The sequence below is a fragment of the Erinaceus europaeus genome, chromosome 1, assembly GCF_950295315.1.
Source record: "Erinaceus europaeus chromosome 1, mEriEur2.1, whole genome shotgun sequence".
NCBI lineage: Eukaryota > Metazoa > Chordata > Mammalia > Eulipotyphla > Erinaceidae > Erinaceus > Erinaceus europaeus.
In genome coordinates, this window is record NC_080162.1 from 48,737,533 (window position 1) to 48,758,385 (window position 20,853).

At 41.6% G+C, this 20,853-nt stretch overlaps 1 protein-coding gene across 2 annotated transcripts in view; it reads right to left on the reverse strand.

Annotated features, from left to right (window-relative positions):
* Positions 1-20,853, reverse strand: part of ARFGEF2 (ADP ribosylation factor guanine nucleotide exchange factor 2) — a 120,138-nt gene that overhangs the window by 4,294 nt on the left and 94,991 nt on the right. For both annotated transcript variants that reach the window (XM_060185680.1, XM_007526712.3), the window contains exons 34-38: positions 18,412-18,526; positions 10,888-11,018; positions 4,523-4,691; positions 3,157-3,295; positions 1,035-1,152 (exon numbers count right to left, since the gene is read on the reverse strand). In XM_060185680.1, the coding sequence (XP_060041663.1) occupies positions 1,035-1,152; positions 3,157-3,295; positions 4,523-4,691; positions 10,888-11,018; positions 18,412-18,526 (672 nt within the window). The remainder of the gene's footprint in view (positions 1-1,034; positions 1,153-3,156; positions 3,296-4,522; positions 4,692-10,887; positions 11,019-18,411; positions 18,527-20,853) is intronic.

Consider the following 20,853-nt stretch of genomic DNA (forward strand, 5'->3'; position numbering starts at 1 on the left):
TGTGCTACAGCCCGACTCCCCCTGGGGACTTTTAAAAATATTGTTGTTTTTACCTGCTTATAAAAAGCTGGTATAAAAATCTTACAAACTAAAACTTCTTTTAATTATATCTGACTCCAAAGACAAATTATTTAGGAATAGTTTTGCTACAAAGTCAACTTTCATTCTCAGCTTTATTTTATTTTACTTATTGGGAGATTAATGGTTTACAGACTAAAGTAAAATATAGTAGTTTGTACATGTGTAACATTTCTCAGTTTTCCATAATAACAATTTTTTTTTTGCCTCCAGGGTTACTGTTGGGGCTCGGTGCTTGCACCACGAATCCACTTCTCCTGGAGGCTATTTTTTCCCTTTTGTTGTCCTAGTTGTTTTATCGTTGTTGTGCTTATCATTATTGCTGTTACTGATGTCGTTATTGTTGGATAGGACAGAGAGAAATGGAAAGAGGAGGGGAAGACAGAGAGGGGGAGAGAAAGATAGACACCTGTAGACCTGCTTCACCACTTATGAAGCGACCCCACCCCCTGCAGGTGAGGAGCCAGGGAGCTCGAACCGAGATCTTGATGTTCGTCCTTGGGCTTTTGTGCCATGTGAACTTAACCTGCTGCGCTACCACTCGACCCCCTACAATAACAATTAAACCCCCCACCTAGGTCCTTCTCCACCACCAGTACCTGAACACTCCTCCCTCCCCAGAGTCCTTTACTTTGGTGCAGTACACCAAGATCCTCAGTTTTAAACCTGTGCTTCAGAACCTCAACCCTCTCTTCAACACAAACATACTGAAAAGACTGTAGCTGCTTAGTAACAAGCTTGGTTTCAAATATGCTTTTCTCAGCAAGGATTCTTCAGCAGAAAATTTCATAGTATCCTAACATATCTGTTGTTTGTAATGAGATGTATATCTCTCTAAGGCATCTAGAATGGTGCTAGTTATGTAACCATCCTTAGAGAAATAGACAATAATTCAAACTGAGTGTAAAACCAACACAAACCTAGGCTCCAGTGGAAACATCAGAATTTACTTGTACCTTTTCATCGTTAATTTTGAGAGTTTTTGTTAGAAGTAACAACAAAAGACTTGTCCAGGCCTCCCGATGGCTTTCAGAATTCACTGTGATGAAATAGGCAAGAGCTTCACTGCATACGCTAGAAGAATCAGAGTGGATGGGCACAACAAAACACTTAACATTAGTGGCTAGGAAATAGGTCGACTGGTAAAGCATAGGGCTTATACACTTGAGATTCCTGGTTTGATCCCTGGTGCCACATGTACCAGAGTGGTGCTCTGACTTGTCTGTCTTATGTGATGACGCCCTCCATATGTAACAAATCTTTAAAAACAAAACAAAACAAAACAAAAAAATTAGGGCTGACAAAAAAGCTCACTTGGATAGTATGCTGTTTTGACCTGTGCACAAACCCAGGTTCCAGCCAGGATCCTATAGCACTGAATGAAAGTTCAGTACTGTGGTCTCAGTTTCTCTCTCTGCTTCTGTCTACAAACAAACAAACAATGCAAAGATTAATATTAGACAAGTTTTTTTTTTTTGCCTTCAGGGTTATTGCTGGGGCTTGGTGCCTGCACCATGAATCCACTGCTCTTGGAGGCAATTTTTTTTTTAAATTGTTGTTATTGATTTCATTGTTGTTGGATAGGACAAAGAGACTCCCTGCAGGTGGGGAGCTGGGGGCTTGAACCGGGATCCTTAAGCTGGTCCCTGCGCTTCGTGACACGTGTGCTTAACCTACTGTGCTACCACCTGAGCCCCCCACTTTCCCCTTTGTTGCCCTTGTTGTTTTTTATTGTTGTTGTGGTTATTATTATTGTTATTATTGATGTCATTGCTGTTGGATAGGACAAAGAGAAATCAAGAGAGGAGGGGAAGACAGAGAAGGGGAGAGAAAGATAGACACCTGTAGACCTGCTTCACTGCTTGCGAAGCGACTCCCTGCAGGTGGGGAACTGGGGGCTCAAATGGGGATCCTTACACTGGTCCCTGTGCTTTACGCCACGTGCACTTAACCTGCTGCACTACTGCCCAGCCTCAACAACTATTCTTGTATTCAATATTAAGCACTTGTTCTGTGCCATTTTAAGCAAATCACTAAGCTTTGGTTTCCTCAGCTACAAAATGGGAATAAGAAATTCTACCAAATTTAAGGGACTGCTGTGAGGTTAAATGAAATAAGCACATTTAGTGTTACCACAGTTCAGATCTGGCCCACAGCCAGGACTCAATCAGTGTCTGTAGTAGAATAAGCAAAAGACTTTCTTATCTAGAGTAAATTTTATTTTGCCTTTCTCTTCTCACATTACATTAGTGCTGTTGTTTTATTTTTTTTAACAGTAAGTAACAGTAAAGTGACTTATGAGTCTATGAAAGTAATTCTATTTTAAGTTTAATATAAGTTGAAATAGTGGGCTAGGCAGCAGTGCACCTAGTTGAATGCATAAGGACCCAGATTCAAGCCCCTGCTCACCACCTTAAGACGGATGACTGCAGGTGTCTTTCTTTCTGTCTCCTCCTCCTGTCTCAATTTCTCACTGTATTACCAATATTATCAAATAAAACAGAGAGAGACAGAGAGAGAAATGACTATCAGGAGTACTGGCCCTGAGCCCCAAATATAAGTCTGGTAGCAATTAAAAAAATCAGTTGAAGGGCAGGGGTAGATAGCATAATGGCTATGCAAAGAGACTCTCATGCCTGAGGTTCCAAAGTCCCAGATTCAATCCCCTGCACTACCATAAACCAGAGCTAAGCAGTGCTCTGGTTAAAAAAAAAAAAAAAAAAAAAATCTATTAGTTGAAATGGATGGGGCCAGGCAGTGATGCATCTGGTAAAGTTTACAAATTACTATGTATAAGGACCTGAATACACCTGCAGACCTGCTTCACCCTCTCAAAAGCTTTCCCTCTACAGGTGGGGAGCAGGGGATGAACCTGGGTTCTTGTGCATGGTAATGTGTATGCCACTAGAGCATTATAAAAAAACAAAACAGAAATAACTAGAGAGAAAAAACAAATGAAAAACAGTTTGTGAGGGCATCATCATGCATGTCTTTTCCTTTTTTTAAATTTACTGTACTTCAGTGATATGTTTTTGTATGATTATAGATTAAAATTCAAATAGGAATCAGTCTTCTTACTTTAAAAGTCGCTGCTGTATTTGTTCCCAGGAATCTCTTCTGTTTTCGTCGACATACATTCGAAACAGGATTCTTAAGCAACAGGCCAGGCTGCTAGTTTCTTGTTTCAGAAGATTTGGTTTAGACTTGCCCTTAAAACCTAGAGATGAGATAGTCATCTAAATAGTACACACTTCTAGGAGAATGCTAATAAATCATGTGGGAACCTAATAAAGTTACTTTACATAGTACTGAAACATCTCATATTCTTTTCCTTTTTTCCTGGTTCCAGGGAAAGAACCCAGGGATCCACACATGTATGATACTTTGTTTGTTTGCTTTAATTTTTATATTTTTAGAGGGGAAGAGAGAGGATAGAAAGAGAGAAATGCAGAAAGGGACTAAAAGCACAACACTGTGCCAGCATCTATGGAGGACCCTCCTGTGCCGTACATGGCTCTTCCATGTGTTTGTCTGTAACGGAGGCCATGCGATTGGGAAAGTATGTAGTCAGGCATCTAGTCCTTCAACATTTCTTTTTTCTTTTCTTTTCTTTTTTTTGCTACCATACTTTTTTTCAAAATTAAAGAAAAAATTTTTACCAGAGCACTGCTCAGCTCTGGCTTATGGTGATATGGGGGATTGAACCTGAGACCTTGGAGCCTTAGGCATGGGAGGCTCTTTGCATAACCATTATGCTAACCCCCCACCCTCTACCATACTGTTTCTATCATGGTATTTAACTATACAATGAAAATCTAGTTTAAAATATGTGGACTAGCTAGATAAATTCAAGGTCTCTATCAATGTGTTTTTCTTTTCTTTTTTGTTTTTTGTCTCCAGGGTTATTGCTGGGGTTCGGTGCCTGCACTCTGAATCCAATGTTCCTGGAGGCCAATTTTCCCATTTTGTTGCCCTTGTTGTTGCCCTTGTTGTAGTTGTTATTGTTGTCATAGCTGTTGTTGTTGGATAGGACAGAGAGAAATTGAGAGAGGAGGGGAGGATAGAGACGAGGAGAGATAGACACCTGCAGACCTGCTTCACTGCTTACGAAGTGACCCCCTGCAGGTGGGGAGCTGGGGGCTTGAACCAGGACTCTTACTCCAGCCTTTGTGCTTTGTGCCATGTGTGCTTAATTCACTGTGCTACCACCCAGCTCCCCAATGTGCTTTTCTAACAATGTTTACCAAGAATCTCCTATATGCCAAGCAATACTGCTGGTGCCAGATGAACTCTATCTAGCATTCCCTTTCTTTCTTCCTGAAGCATGAAAATATCTGGCAAGTTATTCCAGCTAAGTGTACAATGTCAGGAATTGCCCGAAGGCTACAATGTTTTAGGCTGTTGATCAGTGTGGCCAGTTATCTTATATGCTGTGTGGTCTTACCTGCTCGCCACAGGACAGTTCTCTGCTCATAATTGGAGTTGAAGGCCTTTGAGAATGAATGGGATTCCTGCAAGCAGTCCAACAGCTTAAAGAGGTGCTGGGAAGACATGTATTTATACATGCCCTGGTCCTCCGTCTCTATGTGGATATCAGCATCCAGCGTGTCTTGCTAGAAGAGGGAGCATAACAGAGCTAAGTAAAGGCATGGGTTTGGACACTGATATCAGATAAAGGCAACTCTCTTAGTCCTTCAATGAACTATTTCTCATTTCAGTTCTACTGTTTGGCGGCTGAGAGAATGGACTGCACTCCTGTATGACGGCAGGCTTTACTGGTCAGAGTTCAGTTTCGTCTGTATTGACTTCACTGCATGAATAGTTTTGTATTTCTCCAGTTACTTCACTGGGGTTGTACTGCCCCTCACCCCGTTTTTTTTTTAAAGAAAGGCTGACTACCACATGCAGCGCCTCATTTGGATGTGTCTGCAATCTTGCAAACTTGACTACCCTACATTCTCCTACAACTGGACCTTGAGAGTTTTTTTTTTTTGCCTCCAAGGTTATCACTGTCACTGGGCTTGGTGCCTGCACTACAAATCCACTGCTCCTGGAGGCCATTTTTCCCATTTTGCTGCCCTTGTTGTTGCGCTTGTTGTAATTGTTATTGTAGATCTGCTTCACTGCTTGCAAAGTGACCCCCCTGCAGGTGGGGAGCTGGGGGCTTGAACTGGGATGCTTACGCCGCCGGCCCTTGCGCTTTGTGCCATGTGCGCTTAACCTGCTGGCTACCGTCCAGCTCTGGAGAGCTTGTTTTTTTGGAGGTTCTAGCAGGGGAGTGCAGCTATTCGTATATCTTTGACCAAAGACTGGTCCGTCTCTATTCAGGGAAGGCTGTTCTCTTTGACCTAGTGAGCAGCTTCGGGAGGGATGCACATGGAGCGGTGAGGGAAGAAGGGGACACCCGCCTAGCCAGCCAGATCAGCCAAATCTGGTGATCAGTGGGGTGACAGATGTCACTGCCAGATCGCCCTCACATCCGTAATGCCCTATCTTTATATTACAAAGAAATTGGAAATGAGAAAATCAAACTAATTATATGACATAAGGCCTAAATCTCTAAACATACTCAATAAAAGAAAGCCACATCCAAGTGGTATTTCTAACCTCACCGGGTGACTAAAGAACTTAGTAATATATATATTGCTGAATCTGAAGGAGGGGAAAAAACTCCATAGAAACATGTATGAAATTTTTCTTGAGGGTTGGCAAAATAGCACACTTGGATAGTTTACTGCTTTGCCATGTGCATGATCCAAGTTTGAGCCCAGTCTTTACCATATTCACTTCCTTCTTTTTATTTTATTTTATTTTTTTATTTACTTTTTTTTTTTTTTTGATAGAGACAGAAAGAAATTGAGAGGTAAGGGGAGAGAAAGGGGAAGAGAGAGAGACATCTGCAGTACTGCTTCACCACTCATGAAGAAGCATTCCTCCTGCAGCTGGGGACCAGAGGCTTGAACCTGGGCCCTTGAGCATTGTAACATGTGCACTCAACCAGATGCACCACTATCTGGCCCCTCACATTCACTTTAAAAAAAAAAAAAACCTCCATGAAGGATGATAAATGACAAAGTGGGGGTTGTATTGTTAAATGGGAAACTGGGGAATGTTATGCATGTACAAACTATTGTATTTACTGTTGAATGTAAAACATTAATTCCCCAATAAAGAAATGAATTAAAAAAGTTAAATTATCTTTATTTGATAGAGATAACCAGAAATGGAGAGGGAGATACAGAAAGGGAAAGAGACAGAAAGACACCTGCAACATAACTTCATCTATGAAGCTTCCCCCCTTTTTCCCCCTGCAGGTGGAGACCAGGGGCTTAAACCCAGACCCTTGTGCATTGCAACATGTGTGCTCAACCAGGTCCACCACCACCTGGTACCCCCCTACATCATTCACTTTCTATCTTTTTGTCTCTACTGAAAAAAATTTTTTTTAATTGAACATGTAGCCTAAAATATAATTAAGATATTTGTATTCCTTGAGTCCTCTGGAAATGGACCCTGATTTTCTTATAAACCAGAGGTTAGAGAAGGGCAGAGTTTATAGTACTCCCAAACCTATAGGTTCAATGCAATTATCCCAGCTGACTTCTTTGCAGAAATTACTATCTGAACATTTAGGAAGAAATGCAAGTAATACTAAGTAACTAAAATAATCTAGAAGAAGAGGAAGTGAAGGAGGAGGAGGAGGAGGAAGAGGAAGAGGAGGAAGAAAGCACCAGGCTGGGGAGACAGCATCATGACTATACAAAAGACTTTCACACCTTTGGCTCTAAGGTTCAAGGTTTAAGCCCTAGCACCACCATAAGCCAAAACTCAATATTGCTCTGGTCTTGGTCAGTCTTTTTTTTTTTTAAATATTTTTAACTTTATTTTTATTTGATAGGACAGAGATATTTATTTGATAGGACAGAGAAATTTAGAGGGAAGGGGGAAAGAGACAAAGAGAAACCTGCAGCCCTGCTTCATTGCTTGTGAAGGTTCCCCCTGCAGATGGGGACCAGGGGCTTGAACATAGGTCCATGTGCACTGTAATGTGTGTGCCACTGCCTAGCCCCTCTATCTTTCCTTGTGTATCTCTCTACCATTAAAATAAATAAATAAATAAATATTTTTTAAAAGCATAAACAACTTTTAAGTCCCAATTTCAAAACTTACTATAAAGCTATACTGGTGCTATCATAAAGTCTGATACTGTTATAAAGATAGAATTGGGAGGGGGCAGTCGTGTACCAGGTTAAGTGCACACAGTACAAAGTGCAAGGATCCCAATTTGAGCCACCAGTTCCTTACCTGCAGGGTGGTCACTTCAGGTCTACAGGTATCTATCTTTCTCTTCCCCTCTCTATCTATCTTCCCTTCCTCTCTCAATTTCTCTCTGTCCTATAATATTGGGAAAATAAAAGGCCTCCAGGAGCAGTGGATTCATAGTCTCAGTGATAACTGTGGAGATTAAAAAAAAAAAAATTGGAGGACAGAGCTCTAGGAATTCAGATGTAAATACTTATATTTATGGTCAAATAATCATTTGATTATTTGATTTCCAACATGGATTTTACAGTGATTCATTTTGGGAAAAAAATAACCTTAGCAATAAATGTTGCTGGACATAGCACATATAAAAATAAAGTAAAATGGCACAAAACGCAAGGACCGGTGTAAAGATCCTGGTTCGAGCCTCAGGCTCCCCACCTGCAGGGGGGTCACTTCACAAGCGGTGAAGCAGGTCTGCAGGTGTCTATCTTTCTCTTCCCCCCTGTTTTCCCCTCCCCTCTCCATTTCTCTCTGTCCTATCTGACAACGATGACATCAATAACAACAACAATAATAACTACAACAATAAAAAAACAAGAGCAACAAAAGGGGGGACAAAGCAAAAAAAAAAAATCGAGAAAATAGTTGCAAATTATATATGTGATAAGGATCTAGTATCCAGAGTACATAAGTTCTTGTAATTAAACACTAAAAAGTCAAATAAACCAATTTTGGGGGCACATGGGGGTGGAAAGATAGCATAATGGTTATGCAAAAAACCTTCATGCCTGAGACTCCAAAGTCCCAGGTTCCCCTGCTCTACCATAATAAGCCAGAGCTGAGCAGTGCTTTAGTTTCTTTCTCTCTCTTCTGTATCTCAATCTCTCTAATTAAAATTTAAAAAGAGAATTAAAAACATAAACCAACTTTAAAATAGAGAAATTATTTGAATAGCTATCTCTTCAAAGTTTATGCAAAAGATGCTTAACATCACTAAGATCAAGGAAGCAGAAATCAAAACCATGAGATACTGTTTTTCACTTGTTGAGATGGCTATAATATATATTTTTTCTTTTTGCATCCAGAGTTATCACTGGGACTCGGTGCCTGCACTATGAATCCATTGCTCCTGGAGGTCATTTTTCCCATTTTGTCACCCTTGTTGTTATTGTACTGTTATTGTTGTCATTGCTGTTGTTGGATATCAGTTCCAGAATACTTTTAGTACTGTAAAAGGAAATAATCTAACTCAAGCTCTCTTTGCCTCAGCCCTGACAACCACTAATCTGTTTTCTATCTCTATGGTTATTCTGAAATTAGAGGTGATATTTGCACAACTACAAGAATATACTGAAACCACTAAATTATATACCTGAAAACATCGTCAACCATCAATAAAGGAAAGTTTCTGGAATGAATAGAGGTTCCAGGTTCAGTACCCTGCATCACAATAAGCCAGAGCTGATCAGTGTTCTGGTAAAAAATTAAAAAAAAAAAAAAGTAAAGACTTGCATGACTTGACCCATCTGGTGGCAACATGCAACATGTCCTTAGAGTTGAAGAGTGGCTATAGATGCTGGTTGTGCCAGCTGTCTGGCTTTAGCACTCAGTCAAAGGATCTATCAGCCCCTGAACTATTTCATCTTGCAACCCAAGGGTATACAAACTAGTTATGGTGGGGTGGTGGGGCCAGGTGGTGGCACACCTGGTTTAGTGCACATATTACAATGTACAAGGATGTGGGTTTAAGCCTCCAGTTCCCATCTGCAGGGGGATAGCTTTATGGCTGGTAAAGCAGTGTTGGAGGCATCTCTCTCTCTCTCTCCCTCTCCTTCCCTCTCTCCCTCCCGTTCCCCCCTCTCAATTTCTGTCTTTTTTTTTTCTTTTTTTAAAATTTTTTATTAAGAAAGGATTAATGAACAAAACCATAAGGTAGGAGGGGTACAACTCCACACAATTCCCACCACCCAATCTCCATAACCCACCCCCTCCCATGATAGCTTTCCCATTCTCTAGCCCTCTGGGAGCATGGACCCAGGGTCGTTGAGGGTTGCAGAAGGTAGAAGGTCTGGCTTCTGTAATTGCTTCCCCGCTGAACATGGGCGTTGACTGGTCGGTCCATACTCCCAGTCTGCCTCTCTCTCTCCCTAGTAAGGTGTGCCTCTGGGGAAGCTGAGCTCCAGGACACATTTTATTTTTTTTAACCAGAGCACTGTTCAGCTCTGGTTTATGATGGTGCGAGGGATTGAACCTGGGACTTTGGAGCCTCAGGCATGAGAGTCTTTTTTTTTTTTTTTTTAAGATTTCATATTTATGAATGAGAAAGATAGGCAAGAAAGAACCAGACATCACTCTGGAACATGTGCTGCCAGGGATTGAGCTCAGGACCTCATGCTTGAGAGTCCAGTGCTTTATCCACTGCGCCATCTCCCAGACCACTCAATTTCTGTCTTTATCAATCAATCAATAAATAATAGAAGAAATAGTCTATGGCTTTGGCAGTTAAGAGCTGGTCTCTATGAGTGACCTATCAGACAGCATAGCATCATGCTAGTTGGTATCTGTTTTCCATAACAACACACATACATACCCAAAAGAGTGTACTATAATAAGAACTGGTATCTTTTTAAAATTTTTAAAATTTATTTTCCTTTTTGTTGCCCTTGTTTTTCATTGTTGTTGTAGTTGTTATTGATGTCGTCATTGTTGGCTAGGACAGAAAGAAATGGAGAGAGGAGGGGAAGACAGGGGGGAGAGAAAGATAGACACCTGCAGACCTGCTTCACCGCCTGTGAAGCGACTCCCCTGCAGGTGGGGAGCCGGGGGCGCTTCACGCCACGTGTGGTTAACCCACTGTACTACCGCTCGACTCCCCAAATCTGGTATCTTTATCCAGGTAATTCTCCTCAGTTATTTATTTTTTGGGGACTAGGGCCTCCCATGTGTATAATTTTACCATTCTGGGCCATTTTTTTTTTTTTTTTTATTTTAACTCAGATAGAGTGACAGGAACAAAGAGGGAGGGAAGGAGAGAAAAACAGAGAAAGAGAGAGAGATACATCATACCACCAGAGCTTCTTCTATTGCTACAGTATTTCTCATGTTGTCCCATGGCCTGAACCTGGGTCACAAGCATGTCATTAGAAAGCTCTTCCTGGTGAACAATCTCTCTAGTTATTCCTCTTCTCAATTATTTATAGTAAACTGTATACCAGTCATGAGGAACAGTCCTCATTATCGATGACATTCTTATTTCAAAGTACCAAGGTGGGAGTGGCATGTTAGTAGTGACATGTTAACCAAGTAAAGAATAATAATAATGATGATGATGATGATGCCTGATTTTCAGTTTGCTGGTTTCTGTGGAATGAATGCTTCTCTCAACGCCAATTTCAAGTTACTATTATAAAGTCACTGAACATAGCTGGGAAGAGGAGAGCACAGTGGACTCTCAAGCTGGTATAAGCTGACTCCAACATACCATACAATCTAAGCAACCTCCCCAAGCACAAGGATGCCCTTTTCAAGGGTTGGTCTTATTACCTGGGCAGCAACCATATGCTCTGCATCTTCCTTTTTGCTTGTTGCAGGGTAGAACACGATGTTGTCAATGGTCTGTATCAACTCCAACTGGACCACACACTTGATGAGGAGGCTGGCAAACAGTTTCTGATCTATATTAGATGATAAAGATTAACCCTAATAATGATTCAGTCAGTACTGAATGTTCACTGAGCTTCTACTATGTGCCAAGGATAACTTAAAAAACACTCAGTTATTTATTTGGGGAGGGGGTGGCCAGTAAGGAGGGGGAAGTATGTGTGGGGGAAGAGTGAGAGATAGAAGACAGAGATAGACAGGCAGGGGTAGACAGCATAATGGTTATGCAAAAGATACTCTCATACCTGAGGCTCCAGAGTCCCAGGTTCAATTCCCCAACCAGAGCTGAGCAGTGCTTTGGTAAAAAAAAAAAAAAAAAAAAAAAGACACAGACAGAGAGGCCAAAGCACCACTCTGTTTTTTTACGCAGTCCTGGAATTTAACCCAGGGCTCTAATGTTGTCACTTCCCCAGCCCCTGGCATGATTTTTAGTGACATAAGAATGAGTAAATCAGAAAAAAATCTCTGCTCCCATGACAGCTGAAAAGAGCTCTAAGTAAGTTCTGTATCTTCCAATAAGATCCTTTGCTGTCAAAAAGGTTATTCCTGGAGACCAGTCCTGAACTGCCCTAACCACAGGAGCCTGTAGATTCCTGGGTAGCAAGATTGTCCAAAGAGCTTGAGAAGCAGGGTGGGGTGAGGCAGGGTCTGGGCTCATTTAAGCTCTCATTTCATTTGTCTTTTTTTTTACCAGAGCACTGCTCAGCTCTGGCTTATGGTGGTGTGGGGGATTGAACCTGGGACTTGAAAGCCTCAGGCATGAAAGTATTTTTGCATAACCATTATGCTATATCCCTACCCCATTTGTCTTTTTTTTATAGCAGCATTTTTTAATTATTAATAGTTTATTACAAGATTTTAAGATTACAATATATAGTTCCACACCATACCTCCCACCTCCCGAAGATAACCACCATACTTCTTATAAGCATTTTTTTTAGACATTTATTTATTTCCTTTTCTTGCCCTTGTTTTATTGTTGTAGTTATTATTGTTGTAGTTATTGATGTCGCTGTTGGATAGGACAGCAAGAAAAGGAGAGAGGAGGGGAAGACAGAGAGGGGGAGAGAAAGATAGACACCTGCAGACCTGCTTCACCGCTTGTGAAGTGACTTCCCTGCAGGTGGGGAGCCGGGGGCTCGAACCTGGATCCTTACTTGTGCTTTCTGCCACTGTGCTTAACCAGCTGCATTACCGCCTGACTCCCAGTTCTTATAAGTCTTACAAACAGTAAGTAAACAGTAAGTAAGTAAAGTCTGTGCTTCCATCTCTTTTGTTTGGATTTTTGTTTGTTTGTTTTTGGCAAGTTGATGTAAATCAGATCTCCAGATTCCACATGAGTGTAGTACTTGGATGGGAGACTCATTTGCTTTTTTTAACCAGATCACCAACTCAACACCTGTGGTGCTGGGGACTGATTATGGGAACTGTGAGCCTCAGACATGAGAGCTGTCTGGATAACCCTTTTACTATTTCTCCAGTCCTCCAGGATCATTTCTGTCTTACTGTAGGAGGTAGTAGTAGCTTTCTGATATTCTCCACTTCCATATTCCTCAATAATTTTTATTGATTAAGCATTTTTGCTTAATGATTTAAAAAAAAATTAGAGGGTCAGGTGGTAGCACACCTGGTTGAGCACACATGTTACAATGAACAAGGACCCGAGTTTGAGCCCCCAGTCCCTCCCCACAGGGGGACACTTTGCAAGTGGTGAAGCAGGGCTGTAAGTGTCTCTCTGTCTCTCTCCTATCACTCCCTTCTCTCTCGGTTTCTGGCTGTCTCTATCCAATAAGTAAATAAAGATAATAAAAAATATTTTAGGGGGAGTTGGGTGGTAGTGCAGCGGGTTAAGCGCACATGGTGCAAAGAGCAAGGACTGGTGTAAGGATCCTGGTTTGAGTCCCACTGGTAGGGGAGTCGCTTTACAAGCGGTGAAGCAGGTCTGCAAGTGTCTATCTTTCTCTCCCCCCCTCTGTCTTCCCCTTCTCTCTCCATTTCTCTCTGTCCTTTTTTTTTTTTTTTTTTTTTGCCTCCAGAGTTATTGCTGGGGTTCAGTACCTGCACCATGAATCCACTGCTCCTGGAGGCCATTTTCCCCCTTTTGTTGCCCTTGTTGTTGTAGCCTTGTTGTGGTTATTATTGTTATTGTTGATGTTGTTTGTTGTTGGATAGGACAGAGAGAAATGGAGAGAGGAGGGGAAGACAGAGAGGGGGAGAGAAAGACAGACACCTGCAGACCTGCTTCACTGCCTGTGAAGTGACTCCCCTGTAGGTGGAGAGCCGGGGGGTCAAACCGGGATCCTTACGCCGGTCCTTGTGCTTTGTGCCGCGTGTGTTTAACTCGCTGTGCTACCGCCCGAACCCCTATTTCTCTCTGTCCTATATAACAACGACAAATTCAATAACAACAACAATAAAATAACAATAATAAAAACAAGGGCAACAAAAGGGAATAAATAAAAAATATTTTAGGGGCCAAGTAGTGGCAAACCTGGTTAAACACACATATTACAAAGCATATGGACCTTGGTTCAAGCCCCTGGTTCTCTCCTACAGGGGGGAAGCTTTACAAGTGGTGAAGCAGGGCTGCAAGTATCTCCCCCGTCTCTTTTTTTATTTTATTTTATTTATTCCCTTTTGTTGCCCTTGTTGTTTTATTGTTGTAGTTATTATTGTTGTTGTCGTTGTTGGATAGGACAGAGAGAAATGGAGAGAGGAGGGGAAGACAGAGAGGAGGAGAGAAAGATAGACACCTGCAGACCTGCTTCACTGCCTGTGAAGCAACTCCCCTGCAGGCGGGGAGCCGGGGTTCGAACCAGGATCCTCATGCCGGTCCTTGTGCTTTGCGCCACCTGCACTTAACCTGCTGCACTACAGCCCGACTTCCCCGCCTCTTTTTTTAACAGAGCATTGATCAGCTCTGGCTTATGGTAGTTTGGGGGATTGAGCCTGGGACTTTGAAGCCACAGGCATGAGAGAGTCTCTTTGCATAACCATTATGCTATCTACCTCCCCCTCTTTCGCTGTCTATCTCCCCCTTCCCTCTTGATTTCTCTGTCTCTATCCAATAAAAAATAAAATATTAAAAATATTGTATTTATTTATTTATTGGGTAGAGACAGAAATCAAGAAGAAAGGAGATAGAGAGGGAGAGATACTGAAACACTACTTCACCACTCATGAAGTTTTCCCCTTGCAGGTAGGGATTGAGGGCTTGAACCCTGCTTCTTGTGCATGATAATGTGTGTACTCAACCAGGTGTGTTACCACCTGGCCCCTGCTTAGTGATTTTTTTTTCTGTAGGATTATCCTTTTTTTCCCTTCTGTCCTTGTTTCTTAAATTCTGCCTATGAGTGAGATCATCTGGTATCCATTTGTCCCATTTTGGCTTATCTCACCTAACATGATTCCTTCAAAAGTAGGTATTAATGGCTTGACTTCTGAGTACTGACTAGATTGACTTGTGCCTTATTCATCTTTGTCCTCTCAATCCCTGGGCTCAGGAATAGCCCATGCCAGGCATATACATAGCTGTCTGCTGATAAAGTATAGATTCTTTTTCCAACTTATTGTAAATCCAGAAAGTTAAAAATATGAAATATACCATTTAGTGATGGTAAACAGAGAAATCTGATGAGCTTCAAGTGTTCTAAGGCTATATGTGAAATTAGACATACAAATAAATACTCTTTTTTTTTTTCTCCAAGGTTATCACTGGGGCTTGGTGCCAGCACTGCAAATCCACTGCTCCTGGTGGCCACTTTTTCCACTTTATTAAATAATACAGAGAGAAAATGAGAGAGGATGGGAGAAAGACAGACACCTGCAGATCTGCTTCGCCACGTGTGAAACATGTTGCCTTGTAGGTGGAGAGCCAGGAGCTTGAACCCAGATCCTTGTGCAGGTTCTTGTGGTTAGCACTATGTGCACTTAAACCAGGTTTGCCACTGCTTGGTCTCCCAAATAAATATTCCTCATGCCAAATTAATTTTTATTTTCTGAAAAGCAGCCAAATATGCAGCTTATTTAGTGTCATTACATTTCCAAATAGCCTCACAGATCTTAATGTCTACAATTCCAAATAGAATATGTCTAGTATTATTTGCTAAGCCAAGTTTATCAGTCCTTGGCTTTTCAGAATCACCACTTTTCTGGCCATTTTACCCACAGATAGACTTAAACCAAGCAGGCATTTCTGTAGGCTGAGAAGTAAATAAACAGAGTAACACTTTTTCTTCTTCTCCTTCATATATATATATATATATATATGTCTACCGCCTGGCCCCCAGAAATACATACTTTTAAGCCCAGTACTCTAGCAACTGTGCTATCTCCTGGATCACCAATGTGTTATTGTTATCATTATTTAATTTCTTTACTGGAGGATTAATGGTTCAAAAACAGAAAGATACAATAGTTTTTACATGCGTACTTTTCTCAGATTTCCACATGACAATTCAACCCCTCTGCCATCATGTTCCAGGACCTGAGCCTTCCCCCCCACCCCAGAGTCTTTTACTTTGGTGCAATACACCAAATTGGTTTCTTTCTTCCTTCCTTCCTTCCTTCCTTCCTTCCTTCCTTCCTTCCTTCCTTCCTTCCTTCCTTCCTTTCTCCTCTTTTTTTCTCTCCCTCCCTTTCTTTCTCTCTCAAGATTATAAAGGGGGAGGGACAGAGAAATAGATCATCACTCTGGCATATGCAATGTCAGAGATCCATCTCAAAATCTCATGCTTGAGAGACAGAGGCTTTACCACTGTACCACTTCCCAGTCTGTTTTTTAATGGATTTTAAAAGTGTATTTATTCGGGGGTGTAGGTGGTGGCACACAGGTATGAGTTTACATGTTACTATGTGCAAAGACACAGATTCAAACTGCTGGTCCCATCTGCAGGGAAGGAAGCTTCACAAATGGTAAAACAGTACTGCAGGCATCTCTCTTTGCCTCTATTTATGATTCTCTCTATTTCACCCCCTCAACTCTTCTCTCTACCTCTAACAAAAACAAAAATCTAAAGGCCACTAAGCCTCAATGATAATCTTGGTGACAACAAAAAAACCATCATCATTATATATTTATTTATCTTTTCTTTTGTCTCCAGGGTTATCGCTGGGCTTTGTGCCGACACTATGAATTCACTGTTCCTGGAGGCCATTTTTTCCATTTTGTTGCCTTTGTTATTATTGTTACTACTGTTGTTGGATAGAATAGAGAGAAATTGAGAAACGAGGGGAAGACAGAGGGGGAGAAAATGGTAGATACTTACAGACCTGTTTCAACTCTTGTGAAGTGACCCCCTGTGGGTGGGGAGTCAGGTGCTCAAACTGGGATCCTTAGGTTGGTTCTTTCATACCATGTGCACTTAACCTGCTGCACTACCACCCGGCTTCCTATTTATTTATTTTTTAACCAGAGCACAGTTCATATCTGGCTTATGGTGGTATGTGGGAACTGATCTTGGGACTTAGAAGCCTCAGGCATGAGAGTATTTTTGTATAACCATTATACTAACTGCCCCCACCCTTATTATTTTTTAATGAGCACTGCTCATTGCCAGGCAATGAATCTGGGAGTTCTGAGTCTCAAGTAAGAAAGTCATTTTGTAGTTGGTTGGGCAGTAGCGCAGCTGGTTAAGTGAACATAGTGCAAAATGCAAGGACCAGTGCAAGGATCCCGGTTTGAGCCCCCGGCTCCCCACCTGCAGGAGGGGAGGTCACTTCACAAGTGGTGAAGCATGTCTGCAGGTGTCTGTCTTTCTCTCCCCCTGTCTTCCCTTCCTCTCTTGATTTCTCTCTGTCTTATCCAACAACAACAATAATAAACAACAAGAGTAACAAAAAGGAAAAAAATAGCCTCCAGGAGCAGTGGATTTGTAGTGCAGGCATTGAGTCCCAGCAATAACCCTGGAAGCAAAAAAAAAAAAAAGTCATTTTGCATAACCATTGTGTTATTTCCTTGGCCCAATGGTCTTTTTTTTAAAATAGATTTCAAGTGTGGTGATTTTTTTTTCTTAATGCTTTCAAAAGGCAATTGTGAGGGGCTGGGTAGCAGATTGAATGCACACATTGCCATGCACAAGGACTTGGATTCGAGCCTCTGCTCTCTACCTGCAGGGAGAAGCTTCATAAGTGTGAAGTAGGTCTTCAGATATCTTTCTCTCTATTTCCCTCTCAATTTCTTCACAAGTGGTGAGGCAGGTCTGCATTTTTCTGTCTTTCTCTCTCTCCCTCTCTGTCTCCCCTCCTCTCTCAATTTCTTTTTGTCCTGTCCAACAGCAGCAGCAATAACAATAACAACAAAGATGGGAAAAATGGCTGCTAGGAGCAGTGGATAGGTAGTGCAGGCACTGAGACCCAGCAATAAACCTGTAGGGGGAATATATATATATATGGGGTTGGGTGGTATTGCAGTGGGTTAAGCGCACATGGCGCAAAGTGCCAAGGGCTGTTGAAAGGATCCTAGTTCAAGCCCCTAGTTCCCCACCTGAAGGTTGCCTTACATGCGGTAAAATAGGTTTGCAGGTGTCTATCTTTCTCTCCCCTTTCCTGTCTTCCCCATCTCTCTTGATTTCTCTCTGTCCTATCCAACAACAACAACAACAACAACATCAACAACAACAATGATAAAACAAGGACAACAAAAGGGTAAATAAATAGGTTTTCTCTGATGTGAGTGTTCATGTTAACAAGTTCAGCCTGGCATGTTGAGAAGATGAGACTACTATGAAGACAACAAGGGAGAGATAAAAATGACACCAGGAAGTATGCATAAATTTCTCAGAAAATCAAAGGGAATTTGACCCCCACCTCTGCCATATATTGATAAGTCATATTATCAAAGTTCCAGTTCATGAAAATGTAAAACAGTGTCTCCTCAAATGTTTAGAGTAAGGATAGCATGAAACAACACACATGGAAACACTATACAGTGCCTGACACATAGCAACTGTTAAGCTTTTTTTTTTTTTTAATAACAGGACTATAAAACACACTATAGAAGATAATTTATATGGATGTGTGTATGTAGATGCATTTGCTTGCATTTGAACAGAATGGCTTTTGGGATGTATGTAAGAAATTAGTGACAATGTTTGGCCACAAAGAAGAGAACTGGAAGGCTGAGGTGGAAGGGTATAAGAGGGTTTATATAGCATGTTTACACTTTTATACCATCTGAATATTTCAATCGTGCAAATGTGTTACATTTAAAATAAATGAGTAGCCCAGGAGGTTGTAAAGTGATTAGAGGACTGAACCTGCATGCACAAGGTTCCAATTTCAATTCCTGGCACTGCATAAGACAAAATAATGCCCTTCTCTCTCTCTCACTCTCCCCCTCCCTCCCATCAATACATCTTTAAAAAATAAAGGTTAAAAAAAAATGAGAAAAACAACAAGTGGACTTACTTGCATATGGTCTACCTTTCCAGCTGTCATCAGTGGGATTAGAAAGTTGAGACTGGCCTCTCTCTGAGGCATTTTTATCTATGCTGCTTAAAGACTGTCGGTCCAGGTCTACATCCTGAAAGTGAAGCAGAGAGCGATACAATGTTCATGTCCCTTCATCCACACATCAGTACCTGGGCAGAGATGTGCCTGTGTCAATATTTTATTCAAGTGTCTTGTTATTTATTTACTTTTCTTAAATTTTTTATTTTTTCTCTATTTACTGGATAGAGACAGCCAGAAATCAAGAGGAAAGAGGATGATAGAGAGAGGGAGTGACAGAGAGACACCTGCAATACTATTTCACCGCACGCAAAGCTTTCCCACTGCAGGTGGGAACCAGGGGCTTGAACCTGGGTCCTTGTGCATTGTAACATGTGCGCTCAACCAGGTGTGCCACTGTCTGCCCCCTTATTATACTGCATGCTCTAAACTCTCAAAGGCAGCATGAAAGAGTACAAATTTAAACTATCCCCCTTCTCCCTGCTAACATTTTGCAATTTATTATTTCAACTTAAGAGAGTATTTCTCAGGGGCCAGTCCCCACCTACAGGGGGAAAGCTTTGCGAGTAGTGAAGCAGTGCTGCAGGTGTCTCTCTGTCTCTCTCCCTATCACCCCCTTCCTTCTTGATTTCTGGCTGTCCTTATCCAATAAATAAAGATTTAAAAAAATAAAAAAGAGAGTATTTCTCTACATATCATTATTAACAATATGACTTTTTTTTTTTTTTGCCACCATAGTCATAGCTGGGACTCAGTGCTGGCATGACAACTCTACTGCTCTACTGCTCCTAGCCACCACTTGTTTATGATAGAGACAGAGAGGAACAAAGAGGAGGAGAGAGGAGATACCTGCAGTACTGCTTCACTGCTTGTGAAGCTTTCTGCTTGCAGCTAGAGACTGGGACTTTGAGTGGGGGGTCCTCACTTAGGATAATGTGTGTGCTCTACTAGAAGTGCCACCACCCAGCTCAAGTGTGACAAATTTTCATGAAATTAAGTACAAAAATAAACTAGCAATGTAGCAGCTTTTCTTTTTTTCCTAAATGATAACAGAAAACAAACAACAAAACCAGAAACAATCAGGAAGCTGAAATAGTGTGTTTTCATTTTTAAACGTATGTCCCAAATGACTTTTTTTTTTTTTGTCTCCAGGGTTATCACTGGGGCTCGATGCCTGCACTACGAATCCACTGCTCCTGGAGGCCATTTTTCCCTTTTTGTTGTCCTTGCTGTTGCGCTTGTTGTAGTTGTTATTGTCATAGCTACTGTTGTTGTTGGATAGGGTAGAGAGAAATCAAGAGAGGAGGGGAAGACAAAGAGGAGGAGATAAAGATAGGCAGCTACAGACCTGCTTCACTGCTTGTGAAGCAATCCCCCTGCAGGTAGGGAGCTGGGGGCTCGAACCGGGATCTTTATGTCAGCCTTTGAGCTTTGCACCATGTGCGCTTAACCTGCTGAGCTACTGCCCAGCTCCTCCAAATGACTCTTTTTAAAAAAAAAAAAAAAAACCTTTTTATTTTTAAAAGTTTTATTACCTTTATTTATTTATTGGATAGAGACAGTCAGAAATTGAGAGGGAAGAGGGAGATAGAGAGGGAAAGAGATAGAGACACCTGCAGCTCTGCGTCACCACTCGTGAAGCTTTCCCCCTGCAGGTGGGGATCAGGAGCTTGAGCCTGGGTCCTTGCACACTGTAATGTGTGCACTTTACCAGGTGCACCAACACCTGGCCCCCAAATGACTACTTTTTAATTGTTGTAGTTATTATTGATGTCATTGTTGTTGGATAGGACAGAGAGAAATGGAGAGAGGAGGGGAAGACAGGGGGAGAGAAAGATAGACACCTGTAGACCTGCTTCACCACCTGTGAAGTGACTCCCCTGCAGGTGGGGAGCCGGGGGCTTGAACTGGGATCCTTCTGCCTATCCTTGCTTTGCGCCATGTGCGCTTAACCCGCTGTGCTACCACCTGACTCCCATGATTCTTAATACCTAATGACTTTAGAGTTATTTGAGAATAGAGAAGCATCTTATATAGCCTAATAAAAACTATTTCATTGGTGGAGAAAAGTATTCTTTTCTTTAAAAAAAAAATTTTTTTTTAAAGATTTTATTTATTTATTAATGTGAAACATAGGAGGAGAAAGAGCCAGACATCACTCTGGTACATGTACTGCTGGGGATTGAACTCAGGACCTCATGGTTTAGAGTCCGATGCTTTATCCACTGTGCCACCTCCTGGACCACTAAAAAAAAAAAATTTTTTTTTTCCTCCTCCAGGGTTATTGCTGGGCTCGGTGCCTGCACCATGAATCCATCACTCCTGGAGGCCATTTTTTCCCCCCTTTTGTTGCCCTTGTAGCTTCGTTGTGGTTATTATTGCCCTTGTTGACACAATTCG